The 23711-nt window shown below is 38.6% G+C and overlaps 3 protein-coding genes across 4 annotated transcripts; all 3 read left to right on the top strand.

Moving 5' to 3' along the window:
* Nucleotides 1–858: 858 nt before the first annotated feature.
* LOC144654362 (C-type mannose receptor 2-like) lies at nucleotides 859–5640 on the top strand. Of its 2 annotated transcripts, XM_078514493.1 has the most exons (5): nucleotides 859–1030; nucleotides 2091–2537; nucleotides 3340–3786; nucleotides 4705–4746; nucleotides 5262–5640. In XM_078514493.1, exons 1-5 carry the CDS (start codon nucleotides 949–951, stop codon nucleotides 5453–5455), a joined length of 1212 nt encoding a protein of 403 aa, XP_078370619.1. In that variant the 5' UTR covers nucleotides 859–948; the 3' UTR covers nucleotides 5456–5640. The 2 variants fall into 2 exon arrangements, with proteins under 2 accessions (XP_078370619.1, XP_078370620.1); XM_078514494.1 differs by lacking the exon at nucleotides 4705–4746.
* Nucleotides 5641–7227: 1587 nt separating this feature from the next.
* LOC144654443 (L-selectin-like) lies at nucleotides 7228–15393 on the top strand. The gene is made up of 2 exons (XM_078514596.1): nucleotides 7228–7329; nucleotides 14920–15393. The coding sequence occupies exons 1-2, from the start codon at nucleotides 7254–7256 to the stop codon at nucleotides 15369–15371; spliced, it is 528 nt and encodes a 175-aa protein (XP_078370722.1). The 5' UTR covers nucleotides 7228–7253; the 3' UTR covers nucleotides 15372–15393.
* Nucleotides 15394–21587: 6194 nt separating this feature from the next.
* On the top strand, nucleotides 21588–22688 carry LOC144654452 (uncharacterized). The gene is made up of 2 exons (XM_078514607.1): nucleotides 21588–21987; nucleotides 22421–22688. Exons 1-2 carry the CDS (start codon nucleotides 21646–21648, stop codon nucleotides 22562–22564), a joined length of 486 nt encoding a protein of 161 aa, XP_078370733.1. The 5' UTR covers nucleotides 21588–21645; the 3' UTR covers nucleotides 22565–22688.
* The last annotated feature ends 1023 nt before the right edge of the window (nucleotides 22689–23711 follow it).

Below are 23711 nucleotides of genomic sequence, written 5' to 3'. Positions count from 1 at the left end.
TTACAATCAGACAAAGGAAGTCATAAAGGCTCAGTTTTTCTTGGCTCAAAACAGTGATATACAATTTCTGAAGTATAAAATAGAAAGGTCAAATAATTGAAAAAAGCAAGTTATGCCCCAATAAAACTCAAACATCTGAGAAAAACAAGGCTGCCTCCTTTTCAGAGTACTTCTCAATTTTAGGAATGAATTGCCTTTTATTCAATAGTTATTATTCATTTATTATATTATTTCCTTTCATTTGATGAGTGTGAACTTGTCACCACTTTTCACAGTTAATCTTCAGGTTTTTAACGACGCTCGCAACCTTTGACCAACGTTGACTGATATTTGAGCGATTAAGGACGTGTTTTCTTTCTAGTTTAGACATACAACGAATAATCTAGAATTTCCCTTTAATCTTCTTACAACTTCAGTTAGCAGTTCTACAGGCATGTGATCAACAAATGTCTCAGCTCCAGAGCTCTACTCATAGTGTGACTTCCTTTAGCATTTTCAGTTTTATTTCACCGAAACTGCACAGTTTCCTAATAAAGTAAAAGAAACATCGCTTTGATTGAAATGTTTGCATACGTTTTGGCCTTATCCTAAATAAAACTAAAGGCTTGATTTACCACACTCGCTGTTGGTAATAGGGCATTGTGGTTTGCGGTATTACGGTATCGCAATATTTCACTTGGTAATTTTAATCATGAATTGCGTTATAACGGTATACCTGCGGGATGCGCTTCCTTAGAATTTTGGTCGACGGTAGTCGGTATAAAAAACGTATTTTATACCTTTTTCTGACCATATTTTAAAAAAGCCGGTAAGGGTAGTTTCGAAAGCAACCTAAAACGAACTTATTTATTTTGTCACACATTAATGTTCAATTATAGTGTCTCAACAACCAGTTTTCAGCCGTGTTTGTCTTTGAACTTCACTAGCGGATAATTTCATTTTGCGGGGATGAAGAGAATATCTTTTGCTGCGGTGACGGTTCTTCTTGTTTTACGTTTCAGCCTGGAAATACAAGCCTTTGGGAATGCTGGTGAGAAATATTGCATCTTTATTATTTACTAAATAAGCTTTTGCATTTCAGTGGGCATCTGTGAATTTTGCGGCACTTTTGGGCCAATCATTTAATCCCGGCTACATAAAGCTACTTCGTAGGGTATAGTACCTGACTCAAATTAGGCAGAAAGAAACAGAAATAAAGTATACAAAGCTTTGTTTTGACGCCGGCAACAAGAGAAGAGACGTAAAAAATAGGCCTATTACCTTACTGTTACTTATTTTCGCGGAAAAGTAATTTCGCAAATTAAATGGAACGCGCAGGACTTGAATTTTGTGATTTGGCCAAAAAAAAAAAACATTAAAACATACATACAATGAAACCGGTGTGTTTAATTTCGCAATTTTTTTGAACATCGCTAAAATGAAGTCCCGCGAAAATAAATAACAATACGGTAATACAACGACAAAGAAGTGATCTCAAAATGTAACAGTAATCTCATGTCAGTTAAATAGTTTTTTTTGTAAAAAAAAACCCTTGTTTAAATCTGGAGAAGTATCTGTGTTTTAAATTTGGTACGTCTTACGATAACATCAAGTTCCTTCTGGGCCTTTTTTGTAAATTCCCTTGTGAAATTCATTAATAATTCATGAGGGTGCAAACCAATCCCAGCACAGTATTCAGATCACATGTACACAACTGTAAACCCCAATACAAATCAGACTAAAGAATTAACTTTTGATACAAACTCCTGCTCAGCTAATTAGTATTCATTAACTTTTGATACAGATCTCTACTGATTCGCATAACAATACTTTACATTCAATTTATTGTTTTCATTTCACAAGTAGAATAAAATATTCGCGTCCGATCTGTATGGCCGTTTACAATGGCTCGCCTAGCGGCTCGCCATTGTAAACGCCCATACAGATCTCCCGCTCATATTTTATCTACTACTTTACAGTCACCCAGCCTCAGTTCCCACCCATCCAACTACCCACATCCATCACCAACCCCAACTTTTAGTACAATATGGTAAGTTATTAAATCGGCACTTATAATTTTGTTGTTGTTGTTGTTGCTTTATATTTGTTAGGCGAAAGCATTCATCACTTTGTATTCGGTGGTTCGAATTACACATTTCATGTAGCTACACTCTCTATGCGGAAGCGTAATTGGAAAGAAAGCAGACGTGCTTGCAAAAACACTGGAAGCGACCTTGTTTCTATTGAAAGTCTAAAGGAATGGAGGTTCTTGAATGACACCATTCAAAAGATAAATACAGCTGAATATTTTATCGGCTTGAGGAAAGATAGCGGGTCTGGAGAGTGGAGATGGATAAGTGATAACAGCACAGTGAGTGCATCGAAAGGAACTTTTCCTTGGGCCATAAGAGAACCCAATGGCGATGGACATTGTGTGGTTATTTATAAGGACTACTTAAAAGACTTTGGCATGTATAACGACTTGAACTGTACTACAGAACGAAGGCACGGATTCATCTGCGAGAGTCCTAATGAAAACAATTGCAACAACAAAGAGGGTATCTTTCACATTTTTTTTTGTTTTACAGTTTTGTCGCTAAAACATTCCCGAGGTTTTCCTCAGCAGTTCTGTGCTTCATAGGCAACTAAAAAGCTTTAACATGATGAAACACATTCAACAAGTATTGCGGCAAGTGTAGCAGTACACCTAAAACTGCCGTCTTGCGTTAACACCTTTTTGAACAACAGGAAAGTACATTTTTTGAAAATCTAAAAAATAAGGAATTCTAATACATCTTTAGAATATTACCAAAAATTCATAAATTACTTATTATTATTTGCTATGTGCGACCTTTTACTTACGATCGGATGCACAACTGACCATTTTACTCCATGATTATAAAATGCATGCAATTGCGGTCTCATTTTCTGTTTTCCCGTGAATTGAAATCTGAAGTTTCTGATTCCGGGTCACAGAAGTATTTATAAGCGGCCACCTATCCTTTTTACTGCTGGCTTCGGTTGTTCAAAGATTGTATAACTCCATCCAGCGAATAAATCACCATCTATTGTATTGTAAAGTTTGCTTTGTAAACACTTATCCACTGAGTAGTGATTTATCCAGTTGATAGCGTTATCCACCCTTTGAACAACTGGGCCCTGTTGTGGCCACTTTCCGTTACGGACATTTTTCTATTTCCCAAGAGTGTCAGCCTACGGGAAGTTTGCATGTGTACAAATATTTTCAAAGTAATGAAATTTCTGTTCATCATTAAGTGAATTTTTGTCAACAGTTTGTGAACATTAATGTGTTGGCTGTGAAATGTCTTTAATATCACGTTTTTGTGCTTTCCTTTTAAGATTTGGCACCCACATGTAAGTGCGTCAGATACTCCATTCATTACTATCATCTTACCTGGAATTCAAGCAGGAAATGGTGTCAGGAGGAAGGCGGAGATCTCGTTTCCATAGAAACTGACCAAGAGTGGAACTATTTGACAGGCTTCATTCAGAATCTTGCGGGCTCGAAGCACGCTGAGTATTACATTGGCCCCTTTGGAAACAAAACCAGTAGGCTGCACTGGCCAAGTGATAGCAGAAACGTACCTGACCGTGGATGGCGATGGTATACTGATGCAGCGGGTCATAGTAATTGCACTGTGATGTATAAATACGATCAAGAGAAGAAAGAACATTTTAACGATCTACCGTGTTCGTGTCGAGGTAAAGAAGGAAAAAGTGGCCTGTCGTGTTCTTCCGGTGTCACAGACGAAATTAACAGAGGAGTTATTTGCGAGAAAACTGCTGGTAAGAAAAGGAGCTAGCGCTTAGCCTAGGAGCTACTAGCGACATTATGATCATATTTTGTTTTGGCCAATAAATATCTAGCTCCAGTATCTGTTGAAATGGATTTTAAGATGGAGATGGGGTTCAAAGGAGAGGCTAGTACGTAGCTACTAGAGAAAGTTTAAGGCATCCGCTCCAACTAGAACACACGAAGCTAATGATTGTGATTATGATGATGGTTGTGTTAATCTATGATCCTTATGTCTCTTAAAGTGGTTTCTTAGTGAAGTATCAGAAAACCGTTTTTGATAATATACAAACATAACCTTTATCTCAGATTAACATTATTGGCAGCTTCAAAAGCCGAAACGTATCGAACAATAAATTTTCTTGCAATTGATCCCTGTAAGTTTGTAACAGACCACTCAGATATTTCATCATCGTATCAAATGGATTGCCTTAAAAACAGTGACCATCATTTCTTAGCTCCTGAGAAGAAAAAAATAATATAAAAATACTTAACATTTTAACGGAAATCAAAATGAACTCTAGACCTCAACTTGGAAACTAGTACTCTTTCTCTGGCCTCGCCCGACTGTACGAGATATTTCAGTGTATCGTGTGAATCATTTGGGAACTCAGTAGTACTGTTTCTCTGGCCTCGCCCGACTGTACAAGATATTTCAGTGCACCGTATGAATATTTTTTGTACAATTATCCCCATGATTGTTTTTTTTTCTTTTCGCGATTGTTACCTTTTACTTTTGTACTCTAGTGGGAAAATAGCGTAATTTAATAGGAATAAAACCAACATTGTAGTATTGCGGGTTAAAAAAAAATAGTGTTGGATATCTTTGAAACCTAATTTTCTAAAAGTAGTGATAGTAGAAACGGGTAAACATTTATTTTATGTTTATGGCTTATTTCCAACGTTTTTAGGTTGCAACTGCAGTTTAAATGGAGCATCATCCAGTGATAATGGTAAGTTAAGAAATCTCCTCCTTACAAGTTATAACTAACACGAGCCGAACGGTAAGTGCACTGGACTTGGCAGGATCGAGCGGTCCGGGCTCGAGCCCTGGCCTCGATCATTGTGTTTTGTTTTAAGGCAAGAAACGTCTTTACTCTTAGAATGCCTCTTCCCACCAAAATGTATAAATGGAGCTAGACCACTAGAGGGCAACCCTGTGATAGACAAGCATCCATCAGGAATGGAAGGGGGGGGGGGAATGTGGCAGCTGGGAGGGGGTGCGTAGAATACAGACCGTAAATAAGTGCCGACTTGTTTGGCCTTTGGGCTTTAACGGGGACTACCTTTTTCCCCAGTACACCAACAAAATAGTAATGTATTCTTTATTAACGATAAGGTTTAACAAAATCGATTTTGCTTGTGGGATCGTGTTTACTAAAACCTAAACCCATAAATGCAATCCCTGGGTTTTTATTGTAATCATCGATATTTCAATAAGCAAGCAAATTCTATTTTTTTCCTACAGTTGATGGTGCCGTCGCTTCCCCGAGCCGGAAAGAACGACAGTCAAAAGACAGTTCGATGTTCACTTTGGTCATTGCCATTGGTTCATTGGATTTGGTACTGCTTGTTGTTACAGTGTTGTTGTGTCGCGGTATTCGACACCACCAACCAGCTGAAAGAAATCCTGTGTTAGACGGAAAAAAGGCTAAAGACTAATTATTTTTAAAGCGTTTAAAAATATATCTCTCGTGTCGGTATGATAACATAGCTAGCAGAGCCACGAAATCAAATTTAGCATACGCAAGTGTGCACTATAATTAGTTTGTTGACGTTTTTAATTAACAGTTGGGTTTTAGGGATGTTTTTCATCCGACTTGTATCTTTTTTCTTTATGTTCACAACTTAAAAAAGTTCCACTATTTACGGCTACAAGACATCATAATTTGATAATCGAATATCAAGTGTTATGTTATAGCTCTTGGCTGGTTTGGTTTCACAGCCTAACCAAAGCCAGAGTGCTTTCAAATAACTCGCCTAACAGTTCGTGATTTACGGGGGGCCCTTCCCACCAAAAGCACGCTATCGCCTAAATAAAACATAGTTTTTTTAGCCAGTCAGAGCGCGCCCAGGATTTAAACTTAACTATAATGAGCAATAAAAACGGTGCGACAACTCAGTACTTCGTCACCTGTGACTACATGACCACGTGCACTTTGAGAAATAAAGAAAACACTCTTTAGCTATTTCAACCACTCTGTTTTCAGTGTAGTACAACGCTTCGACTTAGCACTGAGTGGAAATCCATTATACTTCTATTTTGCAATTATGTGATTTATTTGTACAGTCCTAGTAGAGCTCTCGCGTCCAACCGGTCTCTTCCGGTTTTTTTTATTCAGAGCTTTCTACAGGTAATTGTAAGAATAAGTCGCGTAGTAGTATTTGGAAAGAATACCGCGATTAATATGTCTGGGCAATTTTAAAATATTACAAGCCGGTATTACTTCCAAGTACTACGTACCGACTCGTGCTATTATTTGTTTATAATACAAGCCAAATGTATAACGACTATCGTAGCTCCTTCGCAGATGTCATTGAAGCTTCGTTTTGAAACATTTAAACAATGGAGTGTTTTTTTTCAGCTCAGCTACACTATACAGACGTGTTTTTCGTTTAATAATTTTTAGGTCCCGTTGTAGGATCTCCTGCACTGAAATGCCCCCCAACGATCTAAATCGTCCTCAGTCGTCTCTTATGAGATGGGGTGGGTAAGGGGGGGGGGGGGGGGACCTCGTTCTCAAGGCTTTTCCCTTTTTGCCTTCGTCGCCGCAACGTTGCTAATAGAAACACTCTTGTAATGAAACAGATCTAAAAAAAACAAGTCTGGGATAAGATAGGGATTGCGATGTCTAGTGAAGTATAGGATTGCAAAATAAGCTAAACATGGCCTTGTATAGTGCAGTGTTTTCAGGGTCCCAGCGGCACAACCCCACCCAAAAATATACAGAGTAACCCCCGGGCAAGGCGCAAAGGACGGTGGGACTCCTTTTTCGAATTCAGTAATGATTATAAAATATCTGTCATACACTTGGGTTTACATGTAAACTTGATGTAGTGGCGTGCGGTTGTTTTAATTTATCGGTTGTTGTAACAATGTATAGTACGGGACATTGTTCAAGTTTTCTCAAAATGACAACTTCCTGCAACACTGATGCCAGAAATATTATACAACCGAACCGTGCACATTCTTTTTTTTTCTTTTTCGTGGTAATCTTGCTAGTTTTTTTTTAAGTTGCTTTTCTTGTAGATGATATGGCATTCATTTTGACGTAAAGGTATCCAGTACTTTTCAACAAGATGTCCGGTTCCTCCCTCATATGATTTTACGCTGTAACGGTTGCGTTTCAGCGCATTCGTTACAGGGAAAACACCAATCTGAGGCCTCGCTTTGCTATTATTTAGCTTTTGATGTCTCCTAAGTGCACTTGCAGGGAATACCTTGTTTTCTTTCTTTGGTATGGAGAAAATTCATTATACCGTGATTTCAAGCGTTTTGGTGATAATCTTCAGCATAAAAGTACGCGGGAATAATGGTAAGATGAATGTTTACATTACCAAAACAGTAACTGGTTTGTTTCAGTTTGGAACCTCCTCGCACGTAATTGTGTCATCAAAATAAGCGCAGCGAAGAAAAAGGTTGCGGAAACCCTTAGAGGACTGAGCCATTATTATATGGCCGACCCCAAAATTGTTGTAAACTTTATGTCTTGTTTTGGCGTCTTCTTATCTGCCAAAATAATATTACGTATCATTCATATTACTTCCACTTACAACTTGCTAAAAAAGAGTGCCGTTGAGAATTTCGTTGGAAACTTAAGACGACTCGGACAGAAAACCTGTGCTTGAATTTTTATGCTAATTATAATTTTATTTACAATTAAGTTAAAAAAAAAAAGGTTGAAAAAACCTTAAGTCCCGCGAATGACAACCATCATTTCAAGTTTCAGCAAGTTAACGAAAAGTAGGACGGGTATTCTTATTTCGGTGGCGTGATGGTCGATTGTCTGCTGTTGGCGTCCTTTGGAAGAGAGTCAGTATTTGCACTTATCGCGTTGCCTTTGGCTTACTTTATCTATGTGCTATCACGGCAATTTTTCCACTCACGCTTTTTTTTTTTTCGCTAATGCTGGACGATTAATTTTCGCGCGGCGAAATTAATATATTTTTTTTTTCGCGTGTTTCGTTTTACGCAGTGCAGCTACGTTTAGCGACAATGTTGACAACTTTCCAAAAAAGTGGCTGAAGCGCTCCCCTTTCGGTTAAATCCACCGCGGACACGATTCGCTTCCTATTTTGCTATCGACGTCCTTGAACTTTGCTCGCGGAAAATTCCATTTTTGGAAGAGGGCGAAAATATGCTCTGTTGTAACAGTTTTTCTTGTGCTATGTTTCAGCTGAGGTAAGAGGGAGTGCCGGTGAGGAAATATCCCATCTGCATTTTAACTAGTTATATATTTCAGCTGACACTGGCCGTGGGAACAGTATGTTACATTAGTGCCAGTCATTAAATCCCGGCCATATAGAACTGCTTCTTAATTGTCATAGTCTATAAGATTCGAACTTTGGTCGGACACCGTACCTCACCGATTTCGCTGAAATTTGGCATGCAGTCTTGTTTTAGTGTCCTAACTACCAAATGTATATTAAAAAGTTTAAATTCTTTTTATTTTGGGAAATATCGAGAAGGCCGATTTGAAGCGTCCGTGACGGCTCGCCAACATGGCGGATCGAAGGTGTTCTTGTTACTTCGACACTGAACCTGCCGTCACAGTTTCTCGATCATACTTGGCATAGTTATAAAGAACTATCTTTCTTCTTTCTATATATCAAAATAGATTCGGCAAATGTTGAGTTTGGATGATCAACGGCCAAGAAGTTCGAAGGTATGTTAACGATGTTTTGAATAGTCTCAAATTTACTACAAAATGAAAGGCTAATAACTCCACTGTTATCTCGATTTAGAACAAGCCATTTACCATGAACAAAGCTTGTTCATTGGTGAATTGATTCCATTAATAAAAAAATTGGGGAAATGTAACCGTTAAGAATAAAAAATTATGGAACCTCTAGTAAATTGGCCATTTCAGCGCCATTTCAGCGGTTTAGCTCATTTAACAGCAAATAATCGGGAGAAACATGAAAGGGTTACAGTCGTTTATAATAAGCAGTTTCCATGTATTCTTTGCTTATCTTAAACAAATACATGATCTTTGCCAAAGATATGGCGATTTTTGAGCGTACGATCGTTTCTCCAAATTTTTATGTCGGCAACTTTATTTTATTTGTTGTCGAGATTATACGCTGTTGTTATTCAATATTCGTTTCACAAGAACTTCTGTTGCTCGCATTTCCCAAATCACTGTTTAAGAAATTGCCCATTCCGTAACAGGGTCATTCTTACTTTTTCTTTAAAAATTACTAGGAAAGCAAGAATGTCATAGAACGGTTTATACTAGTGAAAATACCTGTCAGACATAACTTAAACTGTTTGTGTTATCTGGCTGTTTTCCCAAATATGCAAATTAAGGAATTCTTAAAGTGCCTATCTTTAACTATTTCACGCTTAAAGATTCCTCTAAATCTTTTCGCTTACCTTTTTGCCAAACGAAGTTTTGTGTCTCCAGGCAGAATGCTCGTTATCAGCAATGAAAGTCGAAGAGATACAGAAGCTCAAGTAAAATTCTAACTGCTGTGAAATGAACATCGTTTGAGCTTGACGTGTATTTATAGATTGCGCTCGAGCTCCGTTAATTAAGTTTATTCATTTGGCGATCAGATAAAAATCAATGAATGATCAGAGTTATTTCTAAGTCCATTTCTAAGCACGAGAAACACGGAAGTTTGTTTCAGAAGCATTTATGCATAGAAATACCGGTTTATTTTTGAGCGGTAAATCTGCATTTATAATAGCTGGGAGTTTGGGGTGTTTTTTGGTGTTGTTTTTTTTTTTGAGGGGGCTCGGGGGGGGAGGGGGGGGGAGGGGGGTGTGGAAGTGGTGCCTTCGTATCCTCTTTTGTTCTTTTACACAGTGGCCTGAATTTGGAACAGTTCGGGGAATGGATTATCAATTACTCTTCGTTATGCCATGTCACCCCTTAATGTGGGAGCACCGCGCCTCAATTCACGATAAAAAATTTATGGCCGCCCGGTCCATTTATGTAGTTCTCTGCCAGGTCTCTCAATAGGCAGGTTACGAGCCTAGTGGCCCATCAGGCCGGAGCTCATACCGGTTTCCGCAACGTGAAGCGACAACGAGTATTTTTACTCCACCCGGATGGGATGCTATTCCATCGCAGGGTTACCTCCCTTCCCGAAAAGCTAAAGATTGACTGGTAATCATTTTTACACCTGGGCTAGGAAAGGGACTCTGGGAGTTGAGAGGCTTTCCAAAGAACTTTTAAACGCATTGTCCCCCAAAAGCTCTATCCAGGACTGTTTGGTCCAGAGTCCAGCGCAGTGACCATTATTAGGCCATCACGCTCCTCAACCGTGTAAGAAAGTGCAAAAATCTGCTTGGGGTAAGCCCTGGGGTTGTACAGTTTGGTACGAAATGTGGGCTTTTAAATGTGGTAGGTCTTATATCCGTGGTTGGGGTGCGGTGGCTTAAAGCGACATTAAAAAACTTCTTGTTTTCTGAAAAACGTTTTCATAAACTGATTTGAATTACATTAATGAATTAAAGGGACAGTGTCACCAAGATTTAATAAAATTTAAAACTCTCAAGACGGTAACCTGGTAGGAAAAAAGTGGCCTTAAACTTTGACAGTTGACTTGGAAGAGATATATGGGCCTTGAATTGGGAGGGCTTATGAGAGAAAAGGATAAAAAGGGGAATTTCACAGAATCTGCTCAACAGCGTACTCTCGAATTTATCTGCCCACTGTCTTTCTCTCTCCAGGTTTTGGTAAGGCCAGACCGCTATGAGTGGATTTACAATTCATATTAACACTTTTTTGAGATTTTTAAATCCCGGTTCGGGCTTTGAATTGTGGGGATATTGCGTTGAGTTCTTCGGAAAGCCTCTGTAATATCATACCGTATTTACTCGAATAAGCGCCGCCCCCGAATATGCGCCGCCCTCGAATAAGCGCCGCATTTCGGACAAAAAAGTTAATAAGCGCCGCCCCCGGCGCCGCAGTCCCGATGCGGCGCTTATTCAAGGAAATCAGTTGAACTAGAAACAGAACTACAAAGCAACTCTTAAACAAACTTGGATATTTCTTTCCATCAAAAGCGACGTTCTGCAGTTCAAAGTGCTTGTTTTACCGCTCAGTTTTTCTATTGAACATTCTTCAGTACAATCTTCAGCAAGAGACGACTTTTGGCAACCAGGGGACCCTATTTTAATAAATGTAAAGGATTAGATTCTTTGTGGCGTCAAACTTTTTAATAAGCGCCGCCCTCAAATAAGCGCCGCCCTCGAATAAGCGCCGCACTGGAGGCGTAAAAAATTTAATAAGCGCCGCGGCGCTTATTCGAGTAATTACGGTAGTCCCTTTCTACACCTAGGTCGGCGATAAGGACATACGTGATGTAAGTCATGACGCATCACGAGAGATGTCCTTATGGAGAGGTTCGACTTTAATAAAAAAAAAAGTCCGAGATAACAAAAACAGCTAAGTTCTCACCTGCTTTTTTTTTTGTAAAAATCTGGACGAAAAACATTTGTATCTTTTAACTTGCCCTAAAAATAATTGATTCGAAATTCATTTCAAATCAATGAGGAAAATGTGTTAGCTTCACTGTTATTATGTTGTTCTTGCCACGAGTAAGCCACGCCTTCTTCGAACACGATAATTACTGATGACACAAACGTAAAGTCATGTTCATTTCAAAATCAGCTCGCATTATGCTTATTAACAGATGAGCTCTTTTGTTCAACATTCAGACCACTGTGTCAGAGATCTAAAGAGGATTCGGAGGCACCACTTCGAATTCCGCCCCCCTCCCCCCGCCTTCCTACAACAACACCAAAAAAAAAACCCAAACTCCCAGCTATTATAAATGCAGATTTACCGCTAGAAGCCGAGTATTTTTTAACCGCGTCAGTCAATAATAAACCGGTATTTCTATGCATAAATGCTTCTGAAACAAACTTCCGTGTCCCTCGTGCTTAGAAATGGACTTTAATAACTCTGATCATTCATTGATTTTTATCTGATCGCCAAATGAATAAACTTAATTAACACATTTAAAAGCCCACATTTCGTACCAAACTGTACAACCCCAGGGCTTACCCCAAGCAGATTTTTGCACTTTCTTACACGGTTGGGGAGCGTGATGGCCTAATAATGGTCACTGCGCTGGACTCTGGACCAAACAGTCCTGGATAGAGCTTTTGGGGGACAATGCGTTTAAAAGTTCTTTGGAAAGCCTCTCAACTCCCAGAGTCCCTTTCCTTACCCAGGTGTAAAAATGATTACCAGTCAATCTTTAGCTTTTCGGGAAGGGAGGTAACCCTGCGATGGAATAGCATCCCATCCGGGTGGAGTAAAAAATACTCGTTGTCGCTTCACGTTGCGGAAATCGGTATGAGCTCCGGCCTGATGGGCCACTAGGCTCGTAACCTGCCTATTGAGAGACCTGGCAGAGAACTACATAAATGGAAAGGGGCCATAAATTTTTTATCGTGAATTGAGGCGCGGCGCTCCCACATTAAGGGGTGACATGGCATAACGAAGAGTAATTGATAATCCATTCCCCGAACTGTTCCAAATTCAGGCCACTGTGTAAAAGAACAAAAGAGGATACGAAGGCACCACTTCCACACCCCCCGAGCCCCCCCCCCCCCCGAGCCCCCTCAAAAAAAAAAAAACACCAAAAAACACCCCAAACTCCCAGCTATTATAAATGCAGATTTACCGCTCAAAAATAAACCGGTATTTCTATGCATAAATGCTTCTGAAGCAAACTTCCGTGTCTCCCGTGCTTAGAAATGGACTTAGAAATAACTCTGATCATTCATTGATTTTTATCTGATCGCCAAATGAATAAACTTAATTAACGGAGCTCGAGCGCAATCTATAAATACACGTCAAGCTCAAACGATGTTCATTTCACAGCAGTTAGAATTTTACTCGAGCTTCTGTATCTCTTCGACTTTCATTGCTGATAACGAGCATTCTGCCTGGAGACACAAAACTTCGTTTGGCCAAAAGGTAGGCGAAAAGATTTAGAGGAATCTTTAAGCGTGAAATAGTTAAAGATAGGCACTTTAAGAATTCCTTAATTTGCATATTTGTGAAAACAGCCAGATAACACAAACAGTTTAAGTTATGTCTGACAGGTATTTTCACTAGTATAAAACCGTTCTATGACATTCTTGCTTTCCTAGTAATTTTTAAATAAAAAGTAAGAATGACCCTGTTACGGAATGGGCAATCTCTTAAACAATGATTTGGGAAATGCGAGCAACAGAAGTTCTTGTGAAACGAATATTGAATAACAACAGCGTATAATCTCGACAACAAATAAAATAAAGTTGCCGACATAAAAATTTGGAGAAACGATCGTACGCTCAAAAGTCGCCATATCTTTGGCAAAGATTATGTATTTGTTTAAGATAAGCAAAGAATACCTGAAAACTGCTTATTATAAACGACTGTAACCCTTTCACGTTTCTCCCGATTATTTGCTGTTAAATGAGCTAAACCGCTGAAATGGCGCTGAAATGGCCAATTTACTAGAGGTTCCATAATTTTTTATTCTTAACGGTTACATTTCCCCAATTTTTTTATTAATGGAATCAATTCACCAATGAACAAGCTTTGTTCATGGTAAATGGCTTGTTCTAAATCGAGATAACAGTGGAGTTATAAGCCTTTCATTTTGTAGTAAATTTGAGACTGTTCAAAACATCGTTAACATACCTTCGAACTTCTTGGCCGTTGATCATCCAAACTCAACATTTGCCGAATCTATTTTGATATATAGAAAGAAGAAAGATAGTTCTTTATAACTATACCAAGTATGATCGAGAAACTGTGACGGCAGGTTCAGTGTCGAAGTAACAAGAACACCTTTGATCCGCCATGTTGGCGGGCCGTCACGGACGCTTCAAATCGGCCTTCTCGATATTTTCCAAAATAAAAAGAATTGAAACTTTTTAATATCCATTTGGTAGTTAGGACCCTAAAACAAGACTGCATGCCAAATTTCAGCGAAATCGGTGAGGTACGGTGTCCGCGAACTTTTAAAAAAGCTCGAAAATTATGGAGTATTACACTTAATTAGGGTACCGGGCTCAAACAACGTCAAAACCCCGGGAAACTCAATTCTGCATAAAATGAAATGACTTGGAAACGTAAAAACAACTGCTAAAAGCGTTCTCGTTACATTTTGTGTCTGCCAGCCATAAAGAATTGCTTCTTAGGGTACCGGGCTCAAATAACGTCAAAATGACGGGAAATAAAAGACCGCTAAAAGATCAGAACTCAATTCCACAATAAATGCAATAACGTGGAAGCAACTGCTAAAAATGCTCTCATTTGTGTCTGAACCCAAAATAGAAAAAAACATAGATACAGGAAAAAAAATTAAACCTGACTTATTCTAGACCAATTTATATTAGAAAAATATGTTTGAGCTCATTAACCCTTAGACATGCAAGGGAAAGGGGTGATTGGCCTCACCATGCACCTTCTGAGGTACCATTACTTGATTTCGGCAAATCCGAGAAGGGATTTATTTCAAGGATGCTGAAACTTTAAGCAGTTGTTTCTTTATCCGTCGCGGCAGATGGAAACGCTAAATCATGCGTTCAAACTATTGATACATCCTCCGTACCCTCGGCTCCGTAATTCCGGAGTATTAACTGGAGCTACAAAATTAGAGGGTGTTTAGTATATCAAGAAATGTTTGCTAGCTTTAGAAGACATAATAAAATCGTATACAAATACAAAAGTTACTTCAAGAAAGTTAAAAAATAGTTTTATTCAAAAGAAGAAAAGAGGAAACTTCACAATTGATCGAAATATGCCTCTCAAAATTTGGTTGCCATGACATCATTTAGTTTCGTATGGAGTGGCATGCGATACTAACTTGCTCTCGTGAAATTTCCATCTAAAACCGCAAGGGGGGAGGTGAAAAGACCAATTATCTTTGCTTTTTATTTTTTTGTCTAGGCAAGACAATTCAACACGGAGGTTCGAACTACACATTACATGAAGCATATACGCGGACAAGTTGGAGGGAAAGTAGGCAATATTGTAAAGAGACTGGAAGCGATCTTGTTTCTATTGAGAGTACCGAGGAATGGTTCTTCGTGAAAAACACCATTCTAACACTGGAAACAGAAGAATATTTCATAGGCTTGAAGAAAGATGACAAAGCTGGGGAATGGAGCTGGATAAGCAGAACTAAGAATGTCGATCGCGATGCTCTTCATTGGGCGAAATGTGAGCTCAGTGATGATGGAAATTGCGCGGTTATGTATAAAGACTACGAGCAAGAGTATGGAAAGTATAACGACTTGAGTTGCACCAGCAGAGCTCGTCGTAGGGGCTGCATTTGTGAGAGTCGTGCTAAAATTAATGAAAAAGACGGTATGATTTACAAGTTACACATGTTTGTATAACTGGGTTGTGGGTACAAAACTAAAAGCCTTCTAAATACTACATTATCTTCAACAACTTATCAGTAACCCTAATTGACCACCTTACGCCAATAAACTCGTTTTTGCGCGCACAGGTTTAAGAAAAAATGCCATTAAAGCAACATTTTCTGATAACTTAATCATGCGGTAATCGAATATGAACTTTTAAAAGTTAAAAGCCTATGGGTGGTTAGTTCAAATAGAGACTGCTGGCTTCAGTTGACGGCGAAACTCATCCGAACGTATCAAATAAAATTCATACGAACATATTTTAACCAACTGACCTTAATTGAAGACTAAAACCGAATAGTTACACTTAGTTAAAAACACAAAAACTTAGTCAAAGTTAAATCGTACAAACATCACAATTTGTTAACATGTGACTCAAGGTAGCAAACAAATGTTATTTTTTATAACCAATAGTCAACGAGACAGCACCACAGACAAAGGGAGCAAACGAAGAACCTCCATCGCCTAAAGCGAATTCTTAAGGTCGAGAATATTTTGTACTTGAATACTGTAGTACAAAAAAATATAGGTAAAAAAGTGTTAGGGACATGGCCTTTTGATTTGTATGCCTTCGCTTGTACTTCCGTTTGAGATGTTTAAGTTTGACTAGTTTATTGTCTAAGTTTAATGATATTTTGCTGTGTACATTAAAAAGTTTGGTTTGGTTTGGTTTTACTAGTTGTTCAGATCTTTTTAATGGCGTACTAAAAATATATTTATAACGGCCTAAACTTGTGGGTTTAGATGTTGCAGCATTTTAAAAAAGGTTTCTCTTTATGCCGATCTGTTTTTTCTTGTCTAAACTTTCGGTATCATCTGTTCACCTTCATTAGAGGTAGTGACAGAGATAGTGAAAGTTCGTTGGTGCTGACGCTACCAATCCGTGCGTTAGTACGATGTTTTAATTAATATTAAATTAACGGCACATAAGCGCGAGGAAAAGCTTTGCGTTCGTTGACAGCGTCGCTGTCGAAAGTGGAGTGCCACGATTCCAAAAAAACCTCTTGCTGTAACTGCTTACACCACGCTCGAGGATCTGGGCGTCCTTCGGCTGGACGTTTTGTTCCGTTGACTAAGCATGGATCATGCTCGACTCCGCGCGAGGACCACAAGCGCTTGCTTTCCCCGATGTACGCAAAAGAGCAGTCGTGACACTTAACTTTGAATACAATTCCTTCTATTCGCGATCAATTAACCGCTGGTCGACCCTTCGGCTTTCTTAACGCGTGGCCCAATGTTCTTAGACTTCTTACAGGCTTAAATGCTGTCCGAATGCGGAATTTCTTGAGGCCATGGGCTACTCGATCCGATGCACCTCGGAGATCATGCAGGACTAGATCTTGTTCATTGGTTTTCAGTTCAGGGTGTGACGGTAGCAGGTTAACCCTGTGCATGAGTGTTTTAACCACGGCCTCTTTGTGCTGCATTGGGTTGTGAGAGGCGAAATCAAGATATTTGTTCGTGTGAATTTCTTTCCTGAGGAAATCGATTTCTATAGAGCCATCGCTCAACACTGTGATTTGCGAGTCCAAGAAGGAGATAAGTTAGAAAGAGGTGTTTTACATTCATATGTAACATGCTGCAGCGTGTTACATGTAAAATGTAAAATACCTATTTCTAAACATCAGTAATGTCAGAGGTGCACCATAATTCGCGTTCTTCTGGTATGTTAATCGTGTTGCCCATTTATCCTAACTTTGTTGGTTGCAACATAAACAATGTTATTGTTTTCTTTTTTCCTTGTTTTTTATGTTTGTTTTTGCTTTAGTAACAATAAATAATGGTAGGTGTTAAAAAGGACCACTTTTTCTACTCCATGGTTTGCTCAATAGACGAGTGAATCAGGACAAACCGAAGGAAACATTTTGACTTTTCTCAGTAGGTGAGCAAAAAGCATTAACATCAACAGTGGAGGCAACACATCAGACGAAACCATCCATGACACGTTCAACACAGTCCTCAAGTCTATTTACAGAAGCGAATTTTCAAGGTAGGAAAGAATTTGTGCTTGGACCAATTTAGTCAAAGATAAGGAGCTCCGAATGTTTACTATATCCTACACTTCATAGATAGTAAGTAAAAAACGGAAATGTAACTAAATTAAAAATGAAAATAATAGCCTAGGAGTCGGCCTTCACACGACAAATATATTAAAGTTGGCAAACTCTTGTTGTTAAACTCCAAAATTTTGGCAGACTCATACAGTTCCATCGCACGTCAAACTCCTGTCAAATCACAACTCCCGCCAGTTTGTAACATGGTCGCCGTAGTGCAATAGCTCTCACGAAGAGTTACCGTTTGTGTCTTTCTATTGTTTTACGTTAATCGTCTAAGAAGACATAGACAGCGTTGAAGAAATAGAAAGGTTTGGACGAGATCGTACATAAGTAGGAAGCGCTTCGCGCAGACGATACTGCGGCCCTTTCTGCGCAAAAGTGGCTTCACGCTCGTCCTATGGGGCGTCCGCCATTTTGTGCACTGTCATGCAAATCACGCGGATGAGCGCGTCACGGTACTGGCGGAAACATACGTTTGCCAATCGTTCACACGTCGAATACGAGTTTACCAACACCTAAAAGTTATAGTGAAAAAGTTGGCGAGAATATAGTATAGTAACATGTTTACCAACTGTTTGAGTTTGCCAACTTCAGTTTGTCGTGCGAAGGCCGCTTTAGTTAATGGCGCTAGCAATGGCAAGTACACGATTAAACGGAGACTGACTGGCACTTTTGACATGGAACAGGTCTAATTAGATGAAATTTTCGGAAACTGATCCTGTACTATGAACTTTTATCCGGTAACAATTATTTACTACATCATGAAGCTAACAATTATTTTGTGATTATCTTCCCTTTAGCAATTGTAATCGGATTAGCCATGCTGGTTATCCTAATTTTAATAATTTTGACCATATTTCACGTTGTTTATGTTCGACGACGACGGAACTTCGAAAGGCAAGGTTATTAATTATCAAGTACTATTAATGCAGCTTTTTGGTGTTGGCGTTGCTCATGCTTTCAAACTATACACTCTCAGTTTTCTGCTTAGATGCTGTAGCCGGTGACGTCCCAATTTATTGGATCCTTTGTTTCCTTTTTACGCTCAATAAGCGAAAATCCCATAACATGCTAGGTTGTGTGCTTTGACTAGAAAAGAATATAGATATTAACCCTCGGACGTACAAGCAAACTCATACCCCCACAAGATAATTTTAATTGGCTTTGACGTCATATGACGTCACGTGATGTCATTTGAGCCGCCATTCTGGATCCGCCATCTTGGATTTCAACATTTAATTCTTAGATTGTCTCAAAATAACGGAAATTGACGCAAAATCAAGCCAGGATGCTTATGGAATGAAAAAATAAACAAATATTGCACTTCTGTTTCAAAAAACTGGAAAAAAATAAAGAAAAATGTTAAAAAATGACGATTTTTTGACAAGACATGCTTGTATTTATGACGTTGCCATGGCAACGTCAAATATCATGCACACATGGTTGACATTTCAAAATTTCCGTAAAGGATGAATGAACTCCTTTCAAAATTTGGAAAAAATTCTTATGGGGGTGGCATCCACCCTTCGAAACAAACAGGTGCATTTGGTATGTTGGGAGACGCCATTGAAAGGATCGATCCTGGCAGAACCATTAATGAGTCAGAGCTGAAAATTATACCTTAATCTTGTAGCAAAAACAGCAGGTATATAATAAAGTAATAAAGCCGAAAACTCAAAGGGGTGACGGGATACCCTCTTCGCCCCTTTGCAAGTGTGACAGAATTGTGGCTCTTTCGGTACTGTTATTTTTTATTATTATTCTTATTTTTATTTTCACATTGCATTGTGCTAACTGTTCTTGATGTTGCTGTTGCTGTTGCTGTTGCTGTTTGCATTTGTTTGCTGTTTGTTCCTGTTTGCATCCGTTTTGAACTAGACGCAAGAAATGCAGCTGAAGCTGATGAAAGGTATGCAAATGTCCTACAGTGCGAGTAATTGTAATAAATAGAAAGAATGCCGTACGTCTGCTGTAGCTTAGTTGTTAAAGCACGTGCAGCCTACTACAATGAGCGCCAAAAGTGTTGAGACAGTCGGCACTTTTTGAGTAACTTGGACAAATTTTACCCCCCACCCCTTCAATATAACCCCCTCCCCCCGAAACAATGTTGTATTTGCTATCTGCAAGACTTGCCTCGTTTGAGTACAACATTGAAAAGGGGGGAGGGGGAGTGGTTCAGAAGCGGCAGCAGATTAAAGATGAAAAAACGGGAATTTTAAATTAGTATCAATTTCATCCAACTGTCTCAAGGACTTTTGACGCCCATTGTCTGAAAGGAAAATCTAGCTTTTTGCAATAATTATAAGTGCAAACTAAGAATCCATGGAAATACAATGTTTCGTGGACTAAGACGCATTGTTCTGATATATAACATAACGGGTTACCACGGGTAACCACGGGTAACCAAACAAATTAAAAGGAATAATAGTATCTTGTTTCTCAACTATTTTGGTTACCCGTGGTTACTCGTGGTTACCCGTTCATTTCGAGAAAAGAGGCCGTTTTTCACATGTTATTGACAAGCTGTTTGTTGAACAATCACGGAAAGTTGCGATTCCATTCAATTGCATGCATTTTTACGTGATTAAATGAATAATATCGTCAATAATAACGTAAAAAGCCGTCAGAGTCACGAGCAGGTGACGTTTTACGTAGTTGCGTGACACAGTCACACAAGGCGATCGTAGGTTCTAAAATGCGCGAAAATAATCGGTGGAAAGTAATATATATTCGATATTTGTACACTGTCCATTGTTTACAATTATTTAATCCATTTTCTTGTTCATACTTGCAATTATTCCGGAAATTACGCCTTTATCTAGAGACTTCACGGTATCAGAGATGCGTCCTCAAAACAGATCAAAGGTTATGAAAGTTTTATGTTCTTCTTTAGTGCATTGTCATGTAATTAGATTTACCATGTTAAAAAATACTTCTTCTCTAGCTAAGAGATACGCAATGCGTCCTGTCCACAAGCTGTCATCGCATTCAAGTTTGGTCTTTCGTGCAATTTGTAGAATCTTTTTCACATTCCGCTCTGTAAATAGTCCCTTTTGCCGTGCCTCGAGGAACTTATACCATTTGCTACGCCAAAACATTGTCCTGTTCTGAACGAAACGTGTCTTGCGCTGGCGCCTGCTTACCGCATTAGTTTCTAGACAGTAAATCGACCCATCCCATTCCTTAACCTTGGGATTTTTCTAAGAATGACCGCTTTTCCCGGGAACACAGTTTTTGGTGGCGTCCGATAGCTTTCCTCGTCACGCACGCTCGATTTTTCCCTCTGCTCTAAGCAGCTTCAAAATGCGATACAAAAAACCCGAGATTTTTATGGTTGTTGCATAATTAATTTGGCACCTAATACTATTAATTTCTTTGCAAAGCAGAGATACGCACGTGTTTCAACACAAATTTTAGCTTTAAAAACCATTTGGCCTTGTTTATGCGCAGGCCTAGCCGATTTGTGACGTCATCGCCAAATTACAATAATCACGATATTTACGCGCTAATTAATCTTACGTAATGCAGCGCAGTACCAATGTGATCACCTGATTCTAAAGAATAATATACGTTTGTGTCCATGTTATGTAGTTTCTTATTTTCAAGATATGCCGAAAATTCACCTTCAGACAATGAGCGCCAAAAGTGTTGAGACAGTCGGCACTTTTTGAGTAACTTGGACAAATTTTACCCCCCACCCCTTCAATATAACCCCCTCCCCCCGAAACAATGTTGTATTTGCTATCTGCAAGACTTGCCTCGTTTGAGTACAACATTGAAAAGGGGGGAGGGGGAGTGGTTCAGAAGCGGCAGCAGATTAAAGGTGAAAAAACGGGAATTTTAAATTAGTATCAATTTCATCCAACTGTCTCAAGGACTTTTGACGCCCATTGTAGTTTGTGGAAAGTCATGGGTTCAACTCTCGTCAACAATGAAGTAATATGGATCATTATCAATTGCAACAGCTAAGCAAAGATCTTTGTAACTACCTTGTTTTGAATGCAATTGCAATTACGCATTCAGTGAATTTTCTATTATTGTCATTATCAGTATCATCATCATCATCATCATCATCATCATCATCATTGTCATTATGGTTACGGTTACCGTTTCCGTTATCTCAAATACCACATGGCCAAATATGTAACGACTTTCCAACCTTCAAATGACCTGTAATTAATCTTCATTTCATGGAATATTTAAAAATACTCGGTATTAATGCTGTTTTATTAATATATGACATTAGGAAGGATAAGAACGGCAAAAGAGAGTTTAGGCACCACCTAAAATACCAAATTATTAAACTATATTTACTTGTATCTGTTTTTGCTTATCACATTGCTAATATGAATCAACCTGATGATCGAGAAGGTTCATCTTTTAGCCCAGCAAATGTAGCAAGGGAGCTAGGGCTTTTACCTGAAGCAGAAATTGATAATAATGAACGCGGAAATCAGAGGCAACAAACAGAAGAATCTATGGGGCAGGACTGTGTATACGCCAACATGATGTTGAGTCCAAGTACAATGATGGTATGTCCAAGTAACTTTCGATAAATTAACGCTTATCAGAAAAGAAGCATAAAAGACCTGTGAATCTATAATTTAAAGTTTTTTTGTTCTCTTTATGCCGATGATCGTTGTGCCCCTTCCGCCCCCTCCTTCCCTAGTCCTTCTTTCTCGTCGTTGTTGTGTTTTACATTCTTATTATTTTTCCGCGAGCCACATTTTCATTTTTTTGGCAGTTTTCATTTAAACAACTTACTTAACAAAATAACTTTGTGCTTAACAAAGACTTTTGACCAGCACTTTGGGGTCATCTTGCTTGTAAATTCAAATCATTTAAAATCAATTTCAAATAAATAGTCCCATTTCTGTTAGGTTCATTTGATTGACTGACTGACGTATCGATTGATTGATAGATTTGGCTTGGTATAATTCAATTGTTGCGTTGTGTATTACGCAGGTCCAAGAGGGAAGTTTTTACACATCGCTGATGAAATCTGAAGAAGGAGCTCAAGACAGTACCAATGAGTGTACTGTAGTCGCTTTCCCTTTGTTACAACCCGATGAAGAACTCAGTGACGAATCACCCACATATGTCAATTAAATGCCTTTGCCTTATTATATGAATGTATAACCACGATGGAAGAAGAAGGATAGTAATGAACTAAATCGCCCTGTTTTTTTTTTTTCATTTATATAATGTGTGCATTGACACGAGAGGAAATAAACTCGTGCGTCTCTTGCTTTTCCCTAGCTCTTGTTATTGATAGAGTCCTGTAAAAGAAACTGACTTAATAGCGGCCAGATTATCGTAATTAGTGGTCTGCAAGACAAAAAATCAGTGACCGTAAACTAAGATATTAAAATCTCTTTCCGTGCTATTGTCTATAAAACCAAACATAAGATTGCGTGACTGTATGTGGGATGTTGAGATTTTGTTATGTCACTGATATTTAACTTAATAATAATAATAATAATAATAATAATAAAAATAATAATAATAATAATAATAATTATAAAAACAATATATAATTATAATAAAAACCTTCCCAAAGTCCTTTGCAACTGAAAAATCGTTAATGCCAAATAACTTGGTCAGTTTGAAGTCAGCCGGAGTAGTACGTCGTATAGAAATAACTCTTACCATAAACAACTTTTTGCATAAGTCGTAGATTGATGACGTCATTAGTCACGTGACTTTGCTCAGAAGTTCGTTTTTGCTCACTGTGACGAAAATAGTTTATTACTAAACAAGCAGTCATTGCAGTTTGAAGCACATTGGTGTGAGGCATTTTGGACTTCCCAGGTACCAAACAAAATATCAAAATTAAGGTAGCTATGCACAATTTTCAAAAAATGGGAGTCTGGGTACAGGTGCGTATTTGGCGTTGCATTATATGCGAGGTAACAAGAATATACATGTTGGTAGATACTTATATGTAAAGTAGTTTTTAATTAATTCCATTGTTATGACGTCATCGGTCACGTGACCAGAACGGATCACATTTTTAAATTCGCTTGAAAACTTTACTAGAACCTCTCTCTTAGGATTTTTTTAAGCAAAGTTGTAGTTTTTTTAAATAGTGTTTTGAAAAATGGCCATTATTACTTTTTCGTGAAAAAGTACGGCAGTAAAAAATACAATTGAAAAGTTTGTTGGCTTCCTACTCAACGACCATTTGCATTTGAAATAAAATAAAATTTTGCCAAAGGCTTGAGTGTATGCTCTTTATTATAGCGTTATCAGTTTC

The sequence above is a fragment of the Oculina patagonica genome, chromosome 5 (genome assembly GCF_052425735.1).
Source record: "Oculina patagonica isolate OP01 chromosome 5, crgOcupat, whole genome shotgun sequence".
Taxonomy (NCBI): domain Eukaryota; kingdom Metazoa; phylum Cnidaria; class Anthozoa; order Scleractinia; family Oculinidae; genus Oculina; species Oculina patagonica.
Note: the sequence above shows the minus strand (reverse complement) of the source record. Positions and strands in the feature narration are given on the sequence as shown.

Excerpts from the sequence above, each read along its gene's own strand:
- LOC144654362 (XM_078514493.1), top strand. The coding sequence starts at position 949 with ATGAAGAGAATATCTTTTGCTGCGGTGACGGTTCTTCTTGTTTTACGT. Across the intron at positions 1,031-2,090 it reads ACAAGCCTTTGGGAATGCTG|GCGAAAGCATTCATCACTTT; the intron begins GTGAGAAATATT and ends TATATTTGTTAG. Across the intron at positions 2,538-3,339 it reads CAATTGCAACAACAAAGAGG|ATTTGGCACCCACATGTAAG; the intron begins GTATCTTTCACA and ends TTTCCTTTTAAG.
- LOC144654443 (XM_078514596.1), top strand. The coding sequence starts at position 7,254 with ATGGAGAAAATTCATTATACCGTGATTTCAAGCGTTTTGGTGATAATC. Across the intron at positions 7,330-14,919 it reads AAAAGTACGCGGGAATAATG|GCAAGACAATTCAACACGGA; the intron begins GTAAGATGAATG and ends TTTTTTGTCTAG.
- LOC144654452 (XM_078514607.1), top strand. The coding sequence starts at position 21,646 with ATGGAATATTTAAAAATACTCGGTATTAATGCTGTTTTATTAATATAT. Across the intron at positions 21,988-22,420 it reads TGAGTCCAAGTACAATGATG|GTCCAAGAGGGAAGTTTTTA; the intron begins GTATGTCCAAGT and ends TGTATTACGCAG.